Genomic DNA, 22,969 nt, shown 5'->3' with positions numbered 1-22,969 from the left:
ATTTACTTACCCAAAAGTCAGAAATGGCCAAATTTTAAATTTGTTTATGAATCATTAAGTCTGCTTGACACATGGGGGAACTGGACTGCTGGTACTGCACTATGCCAATGTAGATGCAGTGCCACCCAACATCTACATAGTACTGTTCAGCCTCCACAAGAGAGGGCTGAGGGGGATCTAGTGGCCTGTTACACACTAGTCAGAAGGGACCAGCAGGCACTGGGGAAGTCCCTGTTCCCCCGAGCCCTACCAGGAGTGACCAGGAATAACGGTCACAAGCTGGCAGAGGGTAGATTTAGGCTAGATATCAGGAGGCGCTACTTCACATTCAGGATCTGGAACCAACTTCCAAGAGAAGTGGTGCTGGCTCCTACCCTGGGGGTCTTTAAGAGGAGGATAGATGAACACCTTGCTGGGGTCATTTGACCCCCGTACTCTTTCCTGCCATGGCAGGGGGTTGGACTCGATGACCTGCTCAAGTCCCTTCCGACCCTAGAAACGATGACATTTCTTTGGGCATTTATACACATGCTCTGGGGGTGTGTGGGTGTGGGAAGGGGAGGGGGGAACACGCTTTAATTAGAGTGGCTCCAAGAGCCTCTGTAATTAAAGCACCCGGTGCATCTCATGTATTAGCGTCTCCATGGTGAAAAATGGCAATGGGGGTGCTTTAACTAAAGCTCGATTGATGAGCCTTAGTTGAAGCACCCCACCACCATTTTTCAACGTAGGGTGCTGATACACAAAACACTGGAGTCTGCTGGAGCACAGTAATTACCCACACTCCAGCAGACTGGATTAATCGATTCTGCTCTGACATGCTATAATTACAGCATATCGGAGCAGCCTCACTGCTCATGTATAGGCATCGTTTGAAGCCCCCATTCCACAGCTCTCTGCAGTGAAAGATCATGGCCATCTATGCAAGGCATTAGGAATGAGAATTATAAGAGATGGTGCCAAATCTCTTAGTTCACAGCAACTGCAGTATTTTTTTAGTTGCCTCTGTATATATAACAGCATCTGACCCTAAAATAGAGAGCACAGTAGAGGATGAGAGAATAGTATCTTTGTCCAGAGAGCCAAATGTGTGCTTGAGAATGCAGAGCCAGTTGTCTGCTGTGGAGATAGCAGTGGCTGCTACTTCATTAGAGCATGAAGGTCACTAAAAAGTAGGAACAGAGCCTCTGAGCTTTATTCTGCACCTCTTGGGGAGGCTGTCAGAATCCATGTCCCCATGATGGTAACTTGGATGTGGACCGTGCTTAGTAATAACCGTTGCTAAAATTGTGGGGTCTGGTTATGCTGTGAGAGTTTGGATGAGGGCAGGCTACTGAGTTTCACAGCTGTCATATCAGGGACATGGAGAGAGTACTCTTCAGTGCCTATGCAAGTGATGGATTCAGGGTGAGAATCAGATTGGCCTTTGCTTGAGACTGCACATTCTGTAACTGCAGTGACAACGTTGATGTAGCACAAGCCCTTGGTTGTGCAGGATAGCACTTTCGTGGGGTGCCCCCATGCCCAGACTGTTCATCCTGCAGAGCCCACTTGGCCACTAGTAGGCTTTGTCAAGTTACCTCCTTATTCTGAAGACAAGGATTTCTTTGGGTGATACATTTTATTGGACCACTTGCATAGTTTGGATAGAGTTAAACAAGCTTTTAAATGCAAGACACATTCTGCATTTTTCTTTTTCTCTTCAAAATGAGCAGCTCTTACGTCCAACAATAGGGGAGAGCTTTGTAATAAGCAACAGAGCTCCAGTGGCATCTCATGTATTTTTGCTTTCCATTTCATTTCACACAGCAGAAACGATGCTTTTCATGTCTTCTGTGCATCTGTTATAACAGAAAATTAAAGTTAATAGCAGCTCATCCATGGGTGAAGCATTGTTGAGAGTCAAGACTCTGCTGTCAGTTTCTGGTTTTTAAATCAGCATGGGGGGCTTTCCAGCTTGCCAGCAGCTTTTAATAGCACTTCACCTTTGCCACCACACTGTAAATTCTTTGCTGCAATGAAAATCATTTGCAGGGAGAGCTCAATAACAGCCAGAAATACGAAGGAAAAACAAAGAACACAGCTTTATTAACAATATCATGAGGCCCAGAAGTCTCTGTCAATCTAAGCCAGTTGCCTGCTTAAGTCCCATAAGCCAGGGATGTCAAAAGATACCCCGGCCTACAGGACTGGTAGAGGACTGGGAATTTGGGTGCAGGGTGGGCAGGGGTTGGGCCTGCTGCTGAATTCCCAGCAATGGAACCGTGATAGGCAGGGGAGCAAGTGACATCTGTGTTCACCTCTTGTCCTACTTGCAGCTGGGCCAAGGCCTGTAAGTAGCTTTGCAGTCCATCTATAGCCTGCGGGGGCAGTAAAGTTGATACCTCTACCACAACCTCAAAACAGAACTGACCAAATTATAGGAGAATTTTTTTATTCATTATCTATAACTTTGCTTCCTGTAGTGGCTTGACCTGTGGGCTGTGTTTGTCAGGTACCAGGAGTTGGCTCTCCATCAGTTCTTATTTTTTCTCTTTCATAGGTCAGCCTTGTGTTAAATTTAATCATTATCACATCCTTTGGAAATTATGAGGCTTTAATTGTACCTTTAAACTGCCTGCTCTATGAATACAGAGAGGAGTAACCTATACCAGTGCTTCTATTCCCCTGAAAGCCTCAGGACTATCTGCTGCAAGGACAGCAAAGGGTGCCACTAGCAAGGAAGACACACAGCTAATGATATGCAAAATATAGGAAATTATCAGTATTTTGTATATTACAGTAACAACAAGAAGACCTAACTGAGATTGGGGCCCCATAAACATAGTAAGTCCACATAAGTGCTTTATGGAGTAGGTAGGTGAGACAGACAAAGTATGTAAAAGGAAGTAGAGAGAAATAAAGGCACCTATACACATGCAGGATGTCTGCTCCGATGTGTGCTAATTGACATAAGTGGGAGCAGATTCAATTAGTTGAACAAGCTTTAGTTAAAGCACCCCCACCACCATTTTGAAGCACAGGACAATACATGTGACACTGCGGGCTCTTTAGAGTGGCTCTTGGAGTCACGTATAGATGCCCAAAGTGACTCTTCCTAGGTCATATTGCAGGTTGGTTGTAAGACTGGAAATAGAACCAAAGTCTTCTGATCCCTAGTCCAGTGACTTATCCACTGTATCAGAATTATATTGCAGAAGCAGCCCAGTGAATCAAGGACAGTAAACAGGAGAATTTACATGGGATTTACCCTCGGTGAGGAAGGAGCAAATCCATGTTTGTTGGGATAAGTGAATTTATTTGTTTCTCTATTGCTTTGTGTCTTGGATTAAATTTTGGGGTTTGCGGAATCTGTTTGTAGGGCTTTTTGTTGTGAGTAGTGAAGAGGCAGCCAATGATTTAATAGAGCTCAGAGAGGTCAGGAAAGCTTGCCAACACAGTGGGAGGGTCTTCTTTCCTCCATGTCTCTACATTTTTTTTAAAGGGGAGATAAGGGTGGCTTCTTACATAGCGGGGGCAATGAATTGTACAGGCAAGGAGGATGATTGGATGCAGGAGTTGGAGTACTTTCTTGACCTTGAGTGGTTACCTTCCAGAACTTCTTTATGCATGCAGGGTCACTTGACTGAGCTCAAGTAAAAGAAATTTCAAAGACTAAGGCCGGAGATGGTGTTGGAGTTCGTATGGGCTTTGAGGAGGAATGGAGAGCCAGAGGATAGCCAGAAAAAGAAGTTGAATTGTAGAGGAGAAATAGAATTGATAAACATGTCTGCTGCACTGGCAAGAGAAATGAACAGGAATAGATGATGAAACCACAGGGAAGAACAGGTAACAGCTAACATGCAAAAAGAGAAGAAAAGGCAATGGAGAAGGCACAGAACCAGAGCTTTAGAAAGAATGAGGATAATATGAAGGGGGTAGTGAGGGAGAACAGAAGGCAGAAAAGAAGGAACAGTAGAAGAGAAAGGATTGGAGAGTCACACTGTCACCAGAAAGAGGTAGATCTAAGTAACAGGGGATTCTTTGTTAAGAGGAGTCAATGGGCCAGTTCCCAGAGAAGATACAGACAATTGAAGGGTGTGTTGTTGGCCAGAGGAGCAAACAAGATGTAGATATGAGCTTGAAAGGGATCCTGAAAGAAACAGGGAAGAATAATGATCAAACTTCATTTAAAGATAACACTGAAAGATTCTGTGTGGGATGAAAACAGAAACCTGTACCATGCTGGGGAAAACACTCGAAGACATGGGGGCTCGTGGTTTTAAAAAAATTCTTCTGGTCCTTAGAGAAAGAGAGTGAAAATATGACAACATCATTACAATCATTCTCAAGGACTGATGTAGTGGGAAACTTTGGGGCTGTTCAACCAGTGGGAGACATTCTCAGAAAAAGGACTCTCCTTGACAAAAGACTGTAGCTAAGGTGCTGGTCTTCTGAGGTCAAGACTGGCTTGACCAATAGGAGTTTTAAACTAAAAAATGAAGAAAGAAGGTTGAGAGAGACTTGTGTAAAATGCAGAGCTGGTTTTAGTACACAGAAATAGCAAAATAAGCTAAATGAATAGCAAGTAGGAAGATTACTTAATAATAAAAGTGTGGTTAATAAGAAAAAAACTATTTGCATATTAATACAAGGAGACTGCACAGCAAAATGGAGGAAATTGAACTGCTGCTGCAGAAGGTAAAGCCAGATGTATCCAGAACAGAAATCTAATGAAAAGCAAACATGACAGGGATACAATTATTAGAGAGCATGTACCCTTCAGAAAACAGAAATAAATATAAAGGTGATAGGGCAACCTTTTATATTAAGGTATACTAGACGGTAAGAGCATTAAAAGGGATGGTATGGATAAAATAGAATCTGTGTGGCCCAGAATCACTCTTGGGAAGGTTGGTAAAAGAGGTTTTAGTGGAGTACAGCTAAGAGTCTATTTGGCTAGGGACAGACATTACACACAAACTGGTTTAAGTGATCAGGAACTGGTTTAAACCTGTAACAGAACAGACATTCAGTGCAAATAAACCAGTTTCAAAATGGCCAAAACCGGAATGAAATAAACCTGGTTGAATGTAGTATCAGACTTAACTGATTTGGCTCAAACCAGTTTATTCAATGTCTGTCCGAGACCCCTTGCTGGTTTAAGATAAACTAGACACCCCCAGCGTCCCGGCATGCTCTCTGGCCTGGGGTCTCTGCTCCAGCCACAGGGCTGACCCTGCACCTCTGCTCTCTAGCCAGAGCAGGGACCACCCCTAGCAGAGACACCGGCTGGCATGGCCCCCTTAAGGCAAACTGGGCAGGGAGGGTGTTAATTCTTCCTTCCTTCCCCTCTTCCCCCACCACAACCTGGGTCAGCCTGTCTGCCGGGCAGCAGAGGGGAGGGGGCTGCAGTGGTGGCTCCTGGAGCTGGCAGACCCTGGCTGCAGGGAAGGGACAGAGGGAGGAATTAACCCTTCACCTTAATGGGGCTATGTTGGTCGTCCCACAGGGTGGGGAGGGGGGCTCTGTTCCATGCTGGGGGGGACTCTTCCTCCTCTTCCTCCTTCCAGGGTGGGGAGGAGGACTCTGTGAGGTACTTGATGGGGAACCCCGGGCTGGACTCTGCAGGGAAGCAGGGGGCAGGGCTCCCTCCACTGCTGGCAGGGTGCAGGCCCCTGCACAGCAGGGAGTGGGGGAAGCAGCTAACTCCAGTGTGGGGCTTCTTCTGCTGCAGGCTCAAGCTCGGGGAGCGGAGTTGCGGGATAACGCAGGCTCCACCCCATCCCCCTGTGCAGCACTAGCCAGAATCATGCCTGCGCTGGGCACAAGTGCCCTGACCTCCCTGCCTGCTGCTGCTGCTGCCAGGCAGCAGGGGCTGCATGCTATGCAGGGAGTGTGTGGAGGTCCCCGCACACCCACACCGTGCCCAGCTGAGCTCCGTGCTCCCACTGCCCCTCGGTAGGGGGGGAGGAGGAGGAGGGGAAAGAGTTCCCCCCAGCATGGAACAAAGCCTCCCCCTGCCCCGGGGGTGGGGAGAGGGAGGAGTGGGGGGAAGAGTCTTCCTCTGGGGCTGGGCACAGTTTCATAGAGCCCCCCCTCCCCACCCCACAGCAATGGGGGAGAAGCAGAGGGAAGACTGGAAGAGACCCACCTGGAGCCAGGCAGCCTAACAAAGCACCCCGCCCCACCCTGCCGCAGGAGGAGGGAGGAGGAGGTAGAAGAGTGTCCACAGCGCCAAACAGGGCCCCTCTCCTGGCCCCATGGTTGTAACGGAGAGGGGGAAGGGGAAAGAGTTCCCCTCTGGTGCTGGGCAGCCCTGTGTGCCCGGCTTGCTCCCAGCTGTCAAGGAGCTGCTGGGGTGGGCCTGCCGGGGCCTGGCCACACCCCCCTCCCCTCAGCTCAGGGGCTGCTCTAGCGCCCCCAGGCTTTGGGTTGAGCCACTTCAGGCACGTGCCAAATGTCTATCCACTCGCAAACCAGTTCACCCTCTGCGGGTTAGACTAACTTGCCAAGACTGAATCAATTCAAGCTCGGGCTTTTTGAATGTCTGTCCCTAGCCCTATAGATCTGTCTGTGTAATATAAGTTATGTGTCATTTGGGAGGATTTAATTTCCCAGATACAGATCTGAGATCGAATAACACTAATATAATAGTACTGATCAGCAAAGAAAGTTGTCATAGAAGTCAAGATCACTCTTGGGATAGAGTGAAAATTATCAGAAGTCAAACTGAGTTACGCTTGCAAAGGAAATTAAAATTTGGGGCAGGAGGAGAAAAGGCTAAAGAATAGTACTGGCATAAACTGGTATTGAACAAATTTAGATTGGAAATGAGAAGATTTCTAACCATCAAAAGAATGAAGTTTTAAAGTGGGCATCTGCAGAAAGGAGCTTGGGCAAATAACTTTGTTTTAATATTGAACTTGATAAAATTTATAGAAAGGATAATATTCTAGGATAGGGAGTTCTTTAATAAACATGATAGTAGGATTAAGTCTTTGTATTCCCAGGAAGGATTTATTTTCCCCTTGTGACTACTACTGACTTCTGGGGATTTTATTTTTCTCCTTCTGAAGCATTAGATATTGGCCACAGCTGAGGCCGGGAAGTTTTGACTGGGGTGTGCCAGTGTTCCTTCCAATATTTAGAAGATGCTTAGTTTCCTGGTTAAGGGTTTGCTCTTCTACTCAGTCAGACCAATCACCAAATTGGGGTCAGGAAGGATTTTTTTCCCTGGGTCAGGTTGGCGCATACTGTGGGGGGGTTTCATGTGGGAGTAGTTCTCTTCCTCTGAGTTTATCTAAATCAACTGCTTCTCTGTCTTTGCTGTGACAGGGCTTTGGCAGCATCCTCATCTAATCTGCTTTTATCTATGATGTGTTTATAGCATGTTCTGGCTGTTTCTAGTTATGGGCCTTGCGGCTGTGTGTGTGGGTTTGGAGTGGGCCAGGTTTAGACTTCTCTGGGTAAATAGTTGCCTGTGAATTCAGAGAACAGGACTTGGTGGCTCAGAAGGTCCTTTTCAATTGTGTGTTCCTACATAGCAACATGGTTCTTCAGACATATACGTGGAAAGAGGACAAGGAAAGAAGTAGCTGGGCTACTGCATAGTGATGATGATGTAGTCATTAAAGACAATCCAGGTATAAAATAATATTTTGCCCTAGGTTTCATTAATGACAGTTTATGTTCAACAAATGGACAAAGGCTGGTTGGGTGATGGGATGAGGAAATGAAATGAAAATTACCACAACTGTTGTGGAAGCTAAGCTCAAAGAGATAAATATTCACCTACGTTGAAGTTATCCTAGAATTCTGAAGGATCTGGCACATGAAATCACAGGTCCAATAGCAAAGAAATTTAATGAATTGAGGGCAGTGTTTAGGATACTGTCCTACAACTGGAGAATAGCTGATGTTGGTACCTATATTTAAGAAGGGGAAATGCAATTCAGTCTTGTTAATTTGCCCAGGCTTTAGAACAATTTTTGAACAAAACAATAAACCAAGGAAGGAGGTAAATGAACAATGGGATAAAATGCATCATGGGTTTACCAAAGGTGATCTATGCTAGACTTACACAATATCTCTCTTTGAGAAGACAGCTAATTTTCTAGACAAAGGAAATGCCTTGGATCTAATATCTGTGCGTTTGGTAAAGTGACACATGGGAAATTATTAATTAAACTGAAGAAGAGTGGATTAATAGAAGAATTGTTAGGTAGGTAAGGAACTGGTTAAAGGGGCAAAAAGAACAAGATTTGAAAGAGAGAACTGGGGTGGTGAGGGACTATTTGTGAAGTACCTGACAGGATCAGTGTTAAAATGCATATTATTTCATGTTTTCACTAGTATACTGAGCAAGGAAAATTGGAGTGTGCTAAGGAACTTTGATGACTCAAAATTAGGGAGTATGCTAATACAGAAGAGGGTTGGAATACTATGCAGGAAAAGTTGGATGATGTTGAGAATTATTTAAATTTAAAAGGTATGAAATGTAATCCTAGGAAGTACAAGGCCATAGAGCTAGGGACTAGTAACAAGAATTTCTGCTATAAATGGAGAGCAAGTTTTTTAGGAACAACAATAAGAAAGACCTTAATGTATTAGTTGATCACACAGTGAAGAGAAGCTTTCCATTTTGTACAGCTGTGATAGAAAGAAGTGGGATTCTAGGATGTATTTTCTGTGAACTTTCCAGTAGAGACAGGAAAATATTTATTCCTTTGTACAACATATTCATCAGTCGTCATCTGAAACAATGTGTACAGTTCTGGTCAGCCAGATTCAAGGAAGGTAAACTCAAACTGTAATAAGAGTAGAGAAGGACTCCTGGGACAGTCATAGAAATGGAAGCTTCTCATATGGAAAGTAGGCTAAAAGAGCTTGGCTTGCTTAGCCTAGACCAACAGAGGCTGAGAGTGGATCTAATTGTTTTGCAGAAATATGGAAGGGGAGGGTTTATATCAAGGAAGGACAAGGGCTATTTCAGATTAAAGACAGTATTGGCATAAGAATAAATAGATAAAACTGGCCATGAATGAAATAAACGTGGAAATTACATGGTTTCTAATCATGAGAGCAGTAAGGTTTTGGAACAATTTTCCAGCAAAGGACAATATGACATGTTTGCCTGCAGTAGCAGGGGAATGGACTTGCTGACTCAGGAGGTCCCTTCTAGTCCCATGTTTCACAGGCAGCACAGAGTGAAAAATAGCTAGTTAATGTCAGCTAATTGAGATGAAACCATCAGCCCCCACTTCATCCTGTTCTTAGATGGTAGAAAGTAAGTAATTTCAAGTTCAGGAAAAAGAGACAGCCTTCCCCCTGCACTATCGCCTTCACAGCGAGGTTGTTCTGACCTCAGTCATGCTGTGCAGTTCTTCAAGTAACCTAAATGCTGCCTTCGCATTTAGTGTCCACATATGAGTCCAGTGAAGACTTAGAATGTCCAGCCTATTGAATAGCAGCTTGGAGGAGGAGAATTAGAAAGGTACATGTAAAGGTCAGCTCTCTGTGGTCACTAGCAATTCCATTCTGGTTCACTGCAGAGACAAGCTATGCCAGCAATAACTGTGTCTCATTTAAGGATGGAGAAAATTTGCTCTGCATAAATGATTACAACATACAGTCCATAATGTCTGTCTCTCTGAGTAAATCAGCAGGAGCTATGTAAACAACAAGGGAACAAACAGCAAAGATAATCACACAGACCTTGAAGCATGTAACTCAGATTCCAGATTGTGATAAACATTTCTAACTATCTTTGGACAGAGTGGGAATATTTGTAATGCATTGATTTATTTTATATACAACTGCAGGGCTCCTTAAATCAGTTTGTTAAACAACTAGAAAAAGAGAAGAAAAGTCTCCAAAGCCAACTGAAAGATTATGAGCTCAGACTGGAACAAGAAGCAAAGGTTGGTTACTGCTGTATCTATCTAGCAAGTTTTTTGATTTTTGTATTTTTTTAGATGGCACTATGGCATCTGACATACTTTCTCCAGTAGTGATGTAGGGAATGTAATGATTCTGTAAAATTTAAAGGTAAAAAATTTTGGGATATACTTGTTTCCTCTTACTTTTTGGTGGAACCTTGCTAAATATTTTAAATGTAACTGCTTATCCATTATTTCAAATGCAGGCTTACCACAAGGCCAATGATGAGAGACGTAAATACATAGCAGAGATTTCACAGGTAAGCAACAAAAACTTTGACCTAGTTCAGATCCAGGTCTGAGTCATGTGAAGCAATTGCTGAAAAGCAAAGCAAGCCAATCCTATCTCTGTCTTTATAATGCACTTTTTAAGTTAAAATTTCCTTTAAAAGTCATTGATACTGTATAATCTAACCTTTGTTTTGGTCAGAGCTGAATGACACAGGTGTCAGCAAGCAGTCCGTGCTAACACATCCATTGTTGCTACCAAAAATTATGCTGTGAGAAGCAAGGTGGAAAGTCTTAGGAATAAAAGTCCAGCAGACATGCTGCCTTAAAGGACAGGCAGCACTGTCCCTGCATAGCTGCTGGTCCCTGGTGGTCCTAATGTAAGAACCTAACTCGAGTTTTATAGTCTGCATTGCTGCAGCTCATGCTGTTCCTAGAATAACTGTCTGACTGTTTTTTTCCTTAAACTATTACTGCATATTCAGCCAAAGCATTGTTTTGGCCAAAGGTTTGTCACTTTGCACAGAAAAAATGAGATCCCCACTACCATGTGACCACCTGTGTTGTTAACACCATAGGAAAATTTCCCAATGTGTGGTGAATTGAGTAAGTAAGGAAATGGGATTGAGGCTTGTTTCAAACTTTAGAAGGAAAATATCACTAAGCTGCAGTTTTTAGAGACTATGCCATGTTTGTTAGTTATATTCAGCGCTAGAAAGACCACTGTGCCACGTAACTCTGTTAGAGCATTAGAGTGGTTAACTGTGACTAGATTCAGCTAATGTATTATCAAAACCACTGCCTTTATCTATGCAGGAGATGGCCTCAGCATCTTAAAAGCAAAATAACTTACCTAAAAGAAATGTGGTACAGTTGAAGGTGTTGATCTGTTGATTTAATTTATGTAAAGGCATGTGAAGCCACTGTTAAGTGTGTTTGCATTAGAGTAAAAATGTGGTGTAATTTGGCTACATATTGTTGTTGGGTTCCTACAGGGCAGTGTTTCTCAGCTAGGGTGCTGTTGTACCCTGGGGTGCTTTGAGATCCTTTTAAGAGGCTATGGAGTGCCCTACAATGTTAGCACTGTTAGGTGTACAAATGCGATTTACAGCATTTGGATGATCCAAGTGCATGTTTAGCTAATTTGCAGATGACACCAAGTTGAGTGGCATTGCAAACACTCCAGAGGGCAGAGCTAGGATCTGGAATGGCCTGGATAGACTGGAAAAATGATCCGTGATTAACCAGATGAAATTCAAGGAAGACAAGTGCAAAATACTGCTCTTGGGACAGAATAACCACATGCACAAATAAAGACTGAAGAATGACTGGGTAGGCTGCAGTACTACAGTGAGGGATTTGGTGGTTATGGTGCACCATAAGCTGAATATGGGTCAACAGTATGCTCTTGTGGCAAAAAATGCCAACAGCATCCTCTGTTGTATTTCCAGGAGTGTCAATTGTACATCACAAGAAAGGAGTCTTCCATTCTATCCGGCACTGGTGAGATGTCACCTGGAGTACTGTGTTCAGTTTTGGGCCCCACACTTCAAGAAAGATGTGGACAGATTGGAAAGATTCCATCAGAGAGAAGCAAAAATGATTAGGATCCTGGGAAGCAAGACTTATGAAGGACTAGGGTTATTTATTGTGGAGAAGAGAAATCTGAGGGGGGATTTGATTCAAATACCTGAAGAGCAATTTATAGAGAGGATTGAGATGGGCTTTTCTCTTTGTCTGTGAGGGACAGGACTAGAAGCAATGACCTCAAGCTGCAGCAGAGGAAATTTAGATTGGAGAGTAGGAGGAACCTTCTGACAATGAGGATCATCAAACATTGGAGCCAGCTACCTATAAAGGGATTGTGGAATCTCCGTCCTTGGAAACTTTTCAAGGTTAGATGGGCATTTGGGTGGGATGGTTTAGTCAGAGACAATCTTACCCTGAGTGGGGCCTCATAAGGTTATCTAGTCCAGCCCTACTTCCAGCTCTGCTTTCCTATGATCCTAAGATAGCTGCAGGGATTTCAAATAGGAATCCATAGTGCTAAAAACCTTCTGATTTGTTATGGTCTTTCTGAATTTGTTGCAACAGAAGAATTGCTCTATTATTTTTTGTAGTAAAAAAAAAAAAAGTGAAAACTAAGAGCTGGTATTGTCTGAGGATGCCTTAAGTCTAACCAGAAGCGCATTCATATATTTCATAGATTTCATAGACATTAGGGCTGGAAGGGACCTCATGAGATCATCAGGTCCAACCCCCTGCCCAAGGGGCAGGAAGTCAGCTGGGGTCAGATCCCCCCTCAAGATAAGTATCCAAGTGTTTCTTTAAAGGTATCCAGAATAGGTGCTTGCATCACTTCTGGGAGGAGTCTATTCCAGAATCTGGAGACTTGGACGGTAAAAAAGCTTTTCCTTATGTACAGTCTAAAACAATCTTCCAGCAGTTTGTGATCGTTAGACCTTATCTTCTCTTGGGGTGCCCTGGTGAACAGACATTCTCTCAGTTCCTTATGCACATCCCTTATATACTTAGAGGCTGCTACCAACTCACCCTTGAGCCTTCACTTCTCCAGGCTAGAGTCCCATGCCTCTCAGCCTTTCCTCATAAGGCCTGTTCTCTTGCTCTCTGATCATGTGTATGACTCTCCTCTGGACTCTCCCAAGCTTCTCCACATCCTTTCTAAAGTGTGGAGCCCAGAATTGGATGCAGTACTCCAGCTGTGGCCTCACCAAGGCTGAGTAAAGTGGGAGGATGACTTCTTGGGCCAGAGTTTTATTTGCTTTTCTGGCTGTGGCATTGCATTGGTGGCTCATGTTCATCTTGTGGTCAGCCATGACCCCCAAGTCTCTTTCAGTCATGGTGCTAGTGAGTGTAGCACTGCTGAGCCTATAAGTATAATATGGGTTTTTTTATCCCAAGGTGGGGCATCTTGCATTTCTCCATGTTGAATCTGGTTTTGATCTGCCCACCTTACAAGCCTGTCCAGGTCGCCCTGAATTGCCAGCCTATTATCTGGCGTGACTGCACTTCCACATAATATGATGTCATCTGCAAACTGCCAATCCACTTCTGACACCTGAATCCAGATAATTTATGAATATATTAAAGAGTACTGGTCCGAGTACTGAGCCCTGGGGAATGCTACTGGTCACCATGCACCATGTTGACTCAGTTCCATCGACTGTCACTCTCTGGGTCCGACCATGAACCAGTTCCCCAGCCAACAGACCGTAAGGTTGTCGAGGCCACAGTTCCCCAATTTTACCATGAGGACATAGAATCAAAGGACTAGAAGGGACCTGTAAGATCAAGTTTGATACCCTGTCGTGGGCAGGAAGTTATTGGGCTCAAATGAGCTCAACAAGGTGCTTGTCCAGCCTCCTCTTGAACAATTCCAAGGATGGTGACTGCACCACCCCTTTTGGGAGCGTGTTCCAGATTCTAGATACCCTTATGGGAAAGAAATTTTTCCTAATGTCCAACCTAAATCTTTGCTCGGTTAGCTTGTCCCTACTGGTCCTTGTCCTCCCTGGAGGTGCCTTTCTGAGGAGTTGCTCCCCTAGATCTTGGTGTTCACCCTTAACATACTTGTAGGTGGCTATCAAGTCACCTTTCAGTCTTCTCTTGTTCAGACTGAACAAACCCAGTTCCTGGAGTCTCTCCTCAGGGGGCCTATCCTCCAGGCCTCTGATCATCTGGGTGGCCCTTCTCTGTACCCTTTTGAGTTTATCCATATCCTTCCTGAAGTGCAGTGCCCAGAACTAGACACAGTACTCCAGCTGTGGCCTCACCAATGCCGAATAGAGTGGGAGGAGCACCTGGATTTGTTTGCAACACATTAGCTGATACATGCCAGAGTCCTATTTACCCTGCTAGCGACTTCATTGCGCTGTTGGGTCATATTCATCTTCTGGTTGATTGTCACCCCCAGGTCCCTTTCAGATGCTGTGCCAGCCAGTGGACCACCACCCATTGTATAGATATGGTGAAGGTTCTTCCTGCCTAGATGAAGGACTCAGCACTTGTCACTATTGAACCTCATCTGATTGCATTCAGCCCATAGGACCAGTCTGTCGAGGTCATCTTAAATCCTTACCCTGTCCTTAGATGTGCCCACTTTTCCCCACAGCTTGGTGTCGTCTGCAAACTTAATCATTGTGTTTTCCATCCCCTCATCCAAGTCATTGATAAAGATGTTAAAGAGCATGAGCCCAAGCACTGATCCCTGGGGGACACTACTGTAGACAGCCTTCCAGGATGAGGCCATCCCATCGATTACAACTCTCTGGGATCAACCTCTGAGCCAGTTGTCTACCCACCTCACTGTAGACTGGTCTAGGCCAGTACCCTCCAGCTTAATTGAAAGGATCTCATGGGAAACGGTATCAAAGGCCTTGCTGAAGTCTAGGTAAAGGATGTCAACCTCATGCCCCTTGTCCAGCTGATTAGTTAGTTACCTGGTCATAAAAGGACACCAGGTTTGTTAGGCATGATCTGCCCTCGACAAAGCCATGCTGGTTGCTTCTTAATATCCCACCAGTTACAGGCTTGTGGTTGATGGTCTCCTTGACAATTTTTTTCAAAGATTTTTCCCAAAATCAAGGTTAGACTGACCAGTCTGTTGTATCCTGGGTTCTAGGGTGTGCTTCCAGCACTGTATAACGCATTTTATATTTAACAGTCTTTAGCTAGAAAACAGCAATAGGCCCTATGGCCTCCTGGAAATGCCTGTGCTTCCTGCTCTCTTGGGAAATTGGAGTTCTGAATTGGAATCCCCTCAGGCTGAGGAAACCCTAGAACCAAGGTCTTTTATTTTTGGGTGATTGGTCTAACCACTAAGTTATTGGGCAAAAGATGGACATGGACAACATTTCCAAAAAACTGCGTTTCTTAAGAAGTCATTAGGCAGCTGTCTTCAGAAGAGAGGATAGGCATTGTAAACTGCAGGTGAACAGAGATGCCTAGTGGATGACATGAATAGGCACCTAAACTTCTGAGAGGAGCAGGATTTCAGACATATTTTGGTGCTTAGTGCTTCCTGTTGGCTGCATCTAGGTACCTCAAGCCCTTCTAAATTGCTCTTTGGAGGCACACAGTACTCCCTATTCTCTGTGTAGAGCACTGAAACTTGAGGTTGTTGGTGCCCCCAGAGTCTCTTGATAGACTATATAGGTATCTAACCAGGTCAGACCAAGTCACCTAGAACAAGAAGCCTAATATTTAGGCCTTGCAGCACTTTAGGAAGCAATTTGAGTCCTGGCCTAAATATCTTTTTTTAATAAAATGAATTATTAATTTTTATGGCACTCTTGGGTTTATTGTGTCACTGTGAAACTGTGTAACGAACGGGATCATATAAACCAGTTGAAAATACAGCACTTTTAAAGCATTTTATTATAGCACTTCTTATTCTGAAAGCACTCTTAATTCTCTAATTGTGTAAAAGTAGTAGCTTAGCATGACACATAAGAACTTTCCTATGATCCTATGAACTCTATAATGGAGTAACTGTCATAGAATCCCTGGTATAGCTAACTGGGGTGAGAGGTTGTAATTAGCAATGTTTCCATTTGCTTGCACAGTGGGCAGGTGGCTCATGGTGTGTGGTTATTGTTGCTGTAAGTGATCAGGGAAAATTGCTGGGCACAAGTTTGCAATGTTATACCAATGAAGGCAGACAATCACCAGTAATATGAATGTTATGTGGGAGGAGAAGAGCAGGAAATTAGAATATAAGTGTTATGACTGAGTTCAGCTGATGACTTAAATAGTCTTTTGTACCTAAAACACTTAGTCTATAGTAAAGCAACATGCTTAAGATATTTCCAACTTTAAGACCATGAACAGCCCATTGCTCTGTTTTTTGCATATGATAAGGAAGATGATGCTTTAGATATATATGCTTTAAGCACATTGCATTGGGACTTGGTTTTTGCTACTCACAGAGAATAGTACATACTTAAGTAATCCAACCAATTTCAAAACTAGTCTCAAACAGAAGACTATATGGCCTTATGGGATACTGCAACATGCAGTTTGATGTATTTTTTTTTTCCTCCCCCCTCCCAAAATTTGCATGTGCAAGCCATCTCCAGTAGAATATTAATTGAATACTGGAGGCAAAAGTACATTTATGTTTAGCACACTTTTTTCAACTTTATTAAAAATTCACAATATTAAAGTCTGCTACATTAAATTGACAAAGCCTGCCATGAAAGGGAAGCTATACCACTCATGGCTTGTAAGCATTTTCCATATATACCAAGGCAAATATAGCAACAGGAGACCATTATTCTATGACAACAATCTGTTCCATTTATAGTAGCTCTTTATTGCAGTATATGGATATGCATATTTCTACTTTTATGTGTGGGTGCACCATAAAGATTTTTTTTGCTGATATACCAATCTGATTGCTGATGCGCAGCCCAGCAGACTTGAGAGCAGTGTCTGGCTGGTAAGTCTGCAGGGGGGGAAGGAGCGCACGGGAGGAAAGGGCTATGGAGGGAGGCAGATTGAGGCCTCCATGGTGAGGGAGAGAATGGGCCTGGGGCAGGGGCAGGGGCAGGGACAGGCACTGCCCATCTGGGATGGGGGGTAGGGCGTGGGATGGAGCTGCAGGTGGCTTGTCTGGGGTGTGGGAAGGGGGGCGGCTCATGCCACTATATGAATTCCTGGGGAGGCAAGGGGGACGGGATACGTGCCTCCCAGATTTGTGCTCAGGGCATGGGCAGGCTGCCCACTGTGGGCTGAGGCTGGGGGCAGTGCTGACATCTTCGTGGCAGGGGCTGGGCCAGGGCTGCATTTGAGGCATGCAGTGGCACTGGGAGGGGGGGCTATGGGGAATTTTGGGAGGCTGTAGCCCTTCCAGCACTGCCGCCGCCTGCCCCAAGCACCGCCCTGGTCCACCCGCCTGTCAGGAATAAGCTGGTGTAGCCCATGGCCCCAGTCTGTTCTCACCCCACACACAAATCTGGGGGGGTCATATACTCCCCATACCTCCCCTGCGGGTGCACGTAGCAGTGGGAGCCACCTCCTGTCCCCACACCCTACGGACAAGCTGTCTGCTGCCTGGTCCAGTGCCTGATCCAGCACCTCTGTCCCATGCTCCGCCCCCGCGCCCCCCTGCCTCCCCCAGCTGGGCAGCACCTACCTCTGCTCCAGCCCCATTCCCTCCCTCGCTGTCCTGCTCCCCCTTGCCCCTTCCCCCCCACAGACTTACCAGCTGGACGCTGCTCTCCAAGCTACCAGGCTACATTCCTGGCCATGTGCATGCAGTGCCTGCGTGCATGCATGCGGCATTTATTGGAGACATTATCAGCTACACTGGCCAAAAAAAGCCAATTGCTGATAATGTCAATTTTCCTATTATCAGTGCCAATATGATGTGGACTGGTATATTGGTTTACCTCTACTTTTATGTACATTTTCTCATTCTATCTCTAGTAGTGCTTAGTAAACCAAATGCAATAGAGCTTTTTTCTTATTGATATTTAAATTATCACTATGAAGAATGCTTTTCTTTCTTTATTTTTCTTTTTTTTTCTATGGGGTCATTCCTGAAGTCTTTGGTAGAAACAAAGATGAAACAATTATGTGAAGTAAGAGTTGTTTTGGTTTGTTTGCTTTTTTTTTTTAAATATCTTTCTTGTTATGTATTTTTTAAGGATATATTTATCTTCCAAGTGTTCTGATATAGTTATATTGTTTAGGTCTATAAGAAGCTAATAATTCTTACAATATATTTTAAAATAAAAGGTCTCACAAAAGTAGCATTTGTCCCATAGGCATAGTAGATTGGTGTAATTTGTTTAAATGATCTTGAAGATACAGCTCATAAAATATCACCATTGCCTCCTTAAGCATAGCTATGCCTCATGTTTCCGTAACCCTCCTCCATGGGGCATGCTGCACTTGAGACCAGTGAACTTAGGAAGACAAGAGGATCCTGTCAGCTTTTGACACACACAAACTAACTCCACACACAGCCCCCAGGCCACAAAAGTGATAGGCCTTCAGAATGTTATGCTGCTTCATCTTTGGTGCTCTTAGAGGAAGCTGTCAAGTGCCGTCACTACTGCTGCTTTTGCTGCTAATTCCCTCTTCTGTTGATGTGCCAATACACATGCACTTGCAGGCTGGATGAAATCACTTCACAGGCTGAATTCATCCCATGGACTGTGTTGCCAACTCCTCCATACAGGATAGTATATGGGAAAGAACTGCTCACACATTGGTGATATAGGATTCCTGTCCTAAATGCTAGTGAATATGCATAATGACATCCTTGTTCAGCAAAACATATATACATATGTTTATGTCATTGAAATCAGTAAGACAGAAACAGAGTATTTGCTTAACATTAAACATGCATTTAGAGCACCTGGTTGCATCAGGGTCATACTGATGCATTTCCAAATTAATGTATGAACATTTCCTCTCTTAGATGTGAATATAATTAAGGCCTAACTTTCCTTATAAAAATTTGACAATTGCAGACATCAGCTGTACTTAAAGTTGCTGAAAGACAGAAACTGGATGCAGTGCCCAACAAAAGAGAGAATCAGATACTAAGGTAAATATTTTTCATGTGCCCTGTCTTTTCTGACTTAATACATTTTGCTAAATACTGTTTCTTGAGTACTTTGTTCTCTATTTATGATAAATATCACTACTTATAATCCACTAACAAAATACCGATGCCTCTCTCTCTCTCTCACTGTTGATGTTGGGATTCGGATCAGTTCATAACCTAATATTATGAATATTACCAAATGAATGTACAGTACCTACTGATTTTGAGTGGTCTTTGAGAAACCTGGATGATTTGGTATCCCTCTCATTTAAATCTGTTAAAATTAGGTCTTTTTTCCTGAAACACTGAGCTGTTTCAATAGTTCTTACATTCTCCGATAGATTAAAAGTAATGAGTTTTAATACTCAGCCTGATTCTTTTCAGTCAGTAGAGCTGTTTGATGTAAGATAATATGAATCGTTATAGATGACAGACTATCAAGACCTGTTTCTTTAAAATTTTCTGTGCTTAAATCAAAGCCACCTCGTAGTTATATGAGTGTAAACATATTTCCTCGAACTGTTTCAATCTGAAGAGAACATAACATTTTTGTGTAATTTAGAAATAATGATGTATTTCTGGGAAGTTGTTAAGCCATGTTTCATACTGGAGCACTATTTTAAACTGAACTAGAAATAGAACTAAATACTAATAGAATACTAACTGCCAGTATATTATTACCATTGACACAAGATAGAAATTGAGAACAGCTAACCCATTAATAGATTGTAAAAGTGAACTGATGTGAAACATACAATTTCCCCCATTTATTTTCTATTTTAACTTCATCCTATACATTTGTAAATTTTTGGAATGTCGGCTAGAGTCCATAAATTGTCATTCTTGGGTCTCCCGATGAGAGTTCAGGAGAACTTTATTACAGTGAAGTTTAATGTGTGTTCTTAAGTTAAAATTAGCCTTGCTTGGGTCTTCAGTACTCAGTAGACAACCCAGAGGCTGCTTCTGGTCCTTGCTATGTTTTACACAGCTAAGGTGGAGGAGCTGGGTGGTCAGAGCTAATATACTTTTGCCTTGTTTCCAATGGAGGACTAAAGAAGCAAGTATCCACAGCCAGATATTGAATATTGGCTGTACAGGAGCCCTGCTCTATAGTTATTAATTACACAGTTTTTGTTTTGTGAGACCAGTGTGTCTCTTTGAGTGGAATGATAGTTGATCTGATTTTCTTATTAGAAAAAAGAATTATTTGCTTGTAATTGCTGTTCTCAAAATTTCTGTATGTTGTGCACGATGGGAACTCTTCACTTTTCAAACTGGCATTTGGAGTCAGTAGGGAACAAGTAGGTTGTGTTTCATTAGCTTCCACAGCCAGTAACTTAGAGCTTTGAGTCTGGTGAGTTTTCTACCTTAGTCTAAGATGGCATCACAGACTTTAGCATGGTCATCTGGCACAATCTGTATCTTTGGGGAAAAACAAGCACATGTAAGGAATTGTCTGTCTTTTCCAGCGTATGCCAAGTTACACAGAGGGTAGTTGTCACAGTATTCCTGCATGAATACTCACCTAATGCTCTGAAGACAGAGGGCCTAATTCTGTTCTTCCTTACATCAATACTAATCAAAATAGCTTTATTTCAGTCAGTGCAGTAAATTCTATGTAGTAAAATGAGACTGGGCCCTGAAAATAACCTCGTAATTTCCTGCTAGTCATTCCATCTTACTTTAGCTTGCATTTCAAGAGCTCTTGTCTTCTCTGGGTTCCAGTCAAGTTAAGGAACAATATTTACATTTTGTTATAATTGCTGCTGTAGGTGTGGATAGCCCAAGCCATGGTATAATTATGTTTGTATAAGCAAGTCGATAAAGACTTTTTAAAACACTGACCTAACATAGTTTGTCTTCACTGACCATTTGAACGTGTCCACCAGCTTATATAAACTCCCTTATCATGGTTTCTCCACCAGATCTGATGGGGCCTGCAGGACAGTAAGAACTGGCGGTTGAGGAAAGGAGGGATATTGATGTGCCTATCTGCTCAGCTTGGCTCTACAATGGCTTTTTATTGATTACTGAGTAAATTAAAGGCTTTGGTCCTGATTTTCAAAGCCTTCAGAGGAAGCAGCCCTACATACCTCAGGGGTCAAAACTCCCCTCATGACCATGACTGATTGTGATAGCAGGAACAATGGAGCTGTCAATCTCAAGAGTGAGATTATTAAGCAGTGGAGATAGCTTTCTTGGCAACTTACCCAGAAACCCGAAACTTGTTCCCAGAACGTATCAAATGACCGCAACTTTCACTATAGAGCAAAATGCAAAATATTCCTTCATCTGTCAGTATGCAAATAAACATGTAAATTTTGGTGTGGTCTCTTTTCCTCCACCTTCCAACTGGGTAAGAGAGAAACTAGACACCTGTATATCTCTGCTAGAATATGTAAAGTGCCCATGTACTGAACTGATGAACACCAAGATAGATGTAGCCATTTTGCATAATACAAACTGCATTCTCTTGAGACTGACTCTCCTACTTTGGGGATTTCCCCCTTCTTCCCTTGTAAATTCTGTTCTGTACTTCCACTGATGTTGCCTTTCAGATCCAAATGTAATAACTCTCCTAGGCTTTATGTACAAATGCTATGTATTCCCACGAAGTGAATGTAAACTCCCTAGCCAGGTGCCCAAGTTTCATGTGTAAAGGCATGGGACTTAAGAGCATGGCTCTCAGGAGGAAGCTACCTGAGGAGAACTATAATTACAGGTACAAGAATCATTCTTCAGTGCCTTGATATGGAGAGTATACTTGGTGAAAGGGTCTTCTCCGTCTCTTTGTTTTTCTGTTTTTACAAACATTTAGTATTCTGTTCGCGCTGCTTTAAATTTCATCATTTAAATGACATGAAGTTATTCAGGAACGATGAGATGAGGGTTGGGATTTGTACACAGAATAAATAACCATACACCAAGAGACTGTTATTTTTTCCCCTCAGATTTATTAATTAAACATGATAATCAGTTACGGTGATATAAAAAGCACACACATTTCCAGCAGCAAAAATTTTTACAGCATCAAAGGTAACTGACATTTAATGACTTAAATTCTTTAACTTTTTATTTCAGAGGAAGATACAATGTTCAAGGAAACAAGAGAATATTGGATCCCAAGAAAGGACCAATTAAAAAGACAGCAGGAGTGAAGAAACTTCCAAAACTAAAACAGTGAACAAATATTCTTAATAAGAACTTCCAATTGCTTCTTTTGTTGTTTTTAAACTGAAACTGCCTTCATTAAAACTGAACACAATTATTTTGGGCAAATTCAAACTAAAATAGCCACTAATGGATCTTTGTTTCCCAGTAACTTCATCAGTCACTGTTCTAAGGAAAAAGTGCTCCCTGTGTAGTAGTCTCTCTCTGAATTCTCAGCTGTGGCCCTTGACAAACTGATTGCTGTACATGAAAAGTTAGCTCCTACAAAATCAAGTCAGGTGGCTCAGAGAATTGGTTAACCATCATAAGAACGGTAGATTTTTCTCCCCTTGACTGTACAGTCAGTTATGAAAAATAGCTCCTTTCTGAGCTCTCTATTAGGGAGATTAAGAGGATCTATGTGGATTCAAAGAGTAACTTTACCACCTAAATCCAGTAAGCCTATGAGAAGAATCCTTATTTTGCATAGGAGTGATCAGAGTGTGTCCCCTCTGCCTTAGTCATAGGATGGCAGAAGTTTCCTTCACAGCCCTTAGAGCTCTTAACTGAGCACTACTTAAGCGAGACCAAGGTTGGAGCCAGTCTGTCATTCCACCTACAGCCTTGAAGAAGAGTTTTTCTGTCAGGTTGTGTTAGATTTTCCAAGCTGCCTGGTTCTTTCAGATTGACTCTAGGACTGTCACTGGCCACACTAAAGGGCACTGAAAGAAGTGATATTTGTTGCACATTTGGCCCCTTGATGGCATGGCTGTAGAGGCTTTGACAGAAATGTAAGTTTACTGAATGCTTTAAAAGTGCCTGATGGCTTGACAAATTGACCTTCATTTAATGTAGGTACAGATGAAGGCGCCCCAAAGCAGAACACCTTCATTAACTTCTGTTTGTGTGCATGAGCAGAGCTGGGTTGATGTAGCCCAGCCCCACCCCAGTGCTTTCTGCAGCATGGGAGCTGGGGCATGGTGGAGGAGAAGGAGCTCTGGTATGGGGTTTACCCATCTTGAACTTTTGGGGGGGTGTTTGGAACCCTCCTGAGGTGAGGGACTCCAGTCCACCCACCCTGCCTTTCAGTGCA

At 43.2% G+C, this 22,969-nt stretch overlaps 1 protein-coding gene across 3 annotated transcripts in view; it reads left to right on the top strand.

Annotated features, from left to right (window-relative positions):
* Nucleotides 1–22,962, top strand: part of CCDC169 (coiled-coil domain containing 169) — a 39,490-nt gene extending 16,528 nt beyond the window's left edge. For 2 of the 3 annotated variants that reach the window (XM_019524390.1, XM_019524388.1), the window contains 4 exons: nt 9,804–9,902; nt 10,127–10,180; nt 18,650–18,726; nt 21,808–22,962. In XM_019524390.1, coding sequence (XP_019379935.1) covers nt 9,804–9,902; nt 10,127–10,180; nt 18,650–18,726; nt 21,808–21,910 — 333 coding nt within the window. In that variant the 3' untranslated portion in view covers nt 21,911–22,962. The remainder of the gene's footprint in view (nt 1–9,803; nt 9,903–10,126; nt 10,181–18,649; nt 18,727–21,807) is intronic. The other variant, XM_019524391.1, reaches the window with a different exon arrangement.
* The last annotated feature ends 7 nt before the right edge of the window (nt 22,963–22,969 follow it).

This window comes from Gavialis gangeticus, unplaced genomic scaffold (assembly GCF_001723915.1).
Source record: "Gavialis gangeticus isolate Ggan-Ray unplaced genomic scaffold, GavGan_comp1, whole genome shotgun sequence".
Classification (NCBI taxonomy): Eukaryota; Metazoa; Chordata; order Crocodylia; family Gavialidae; genus Gavialis; species Gavialis gangeticus.
The sequence above is the reverse complement of the archived record's forward strand: the minus strand, read 5'-3'. Positions and strand labels throughout refer to the sequence as shown.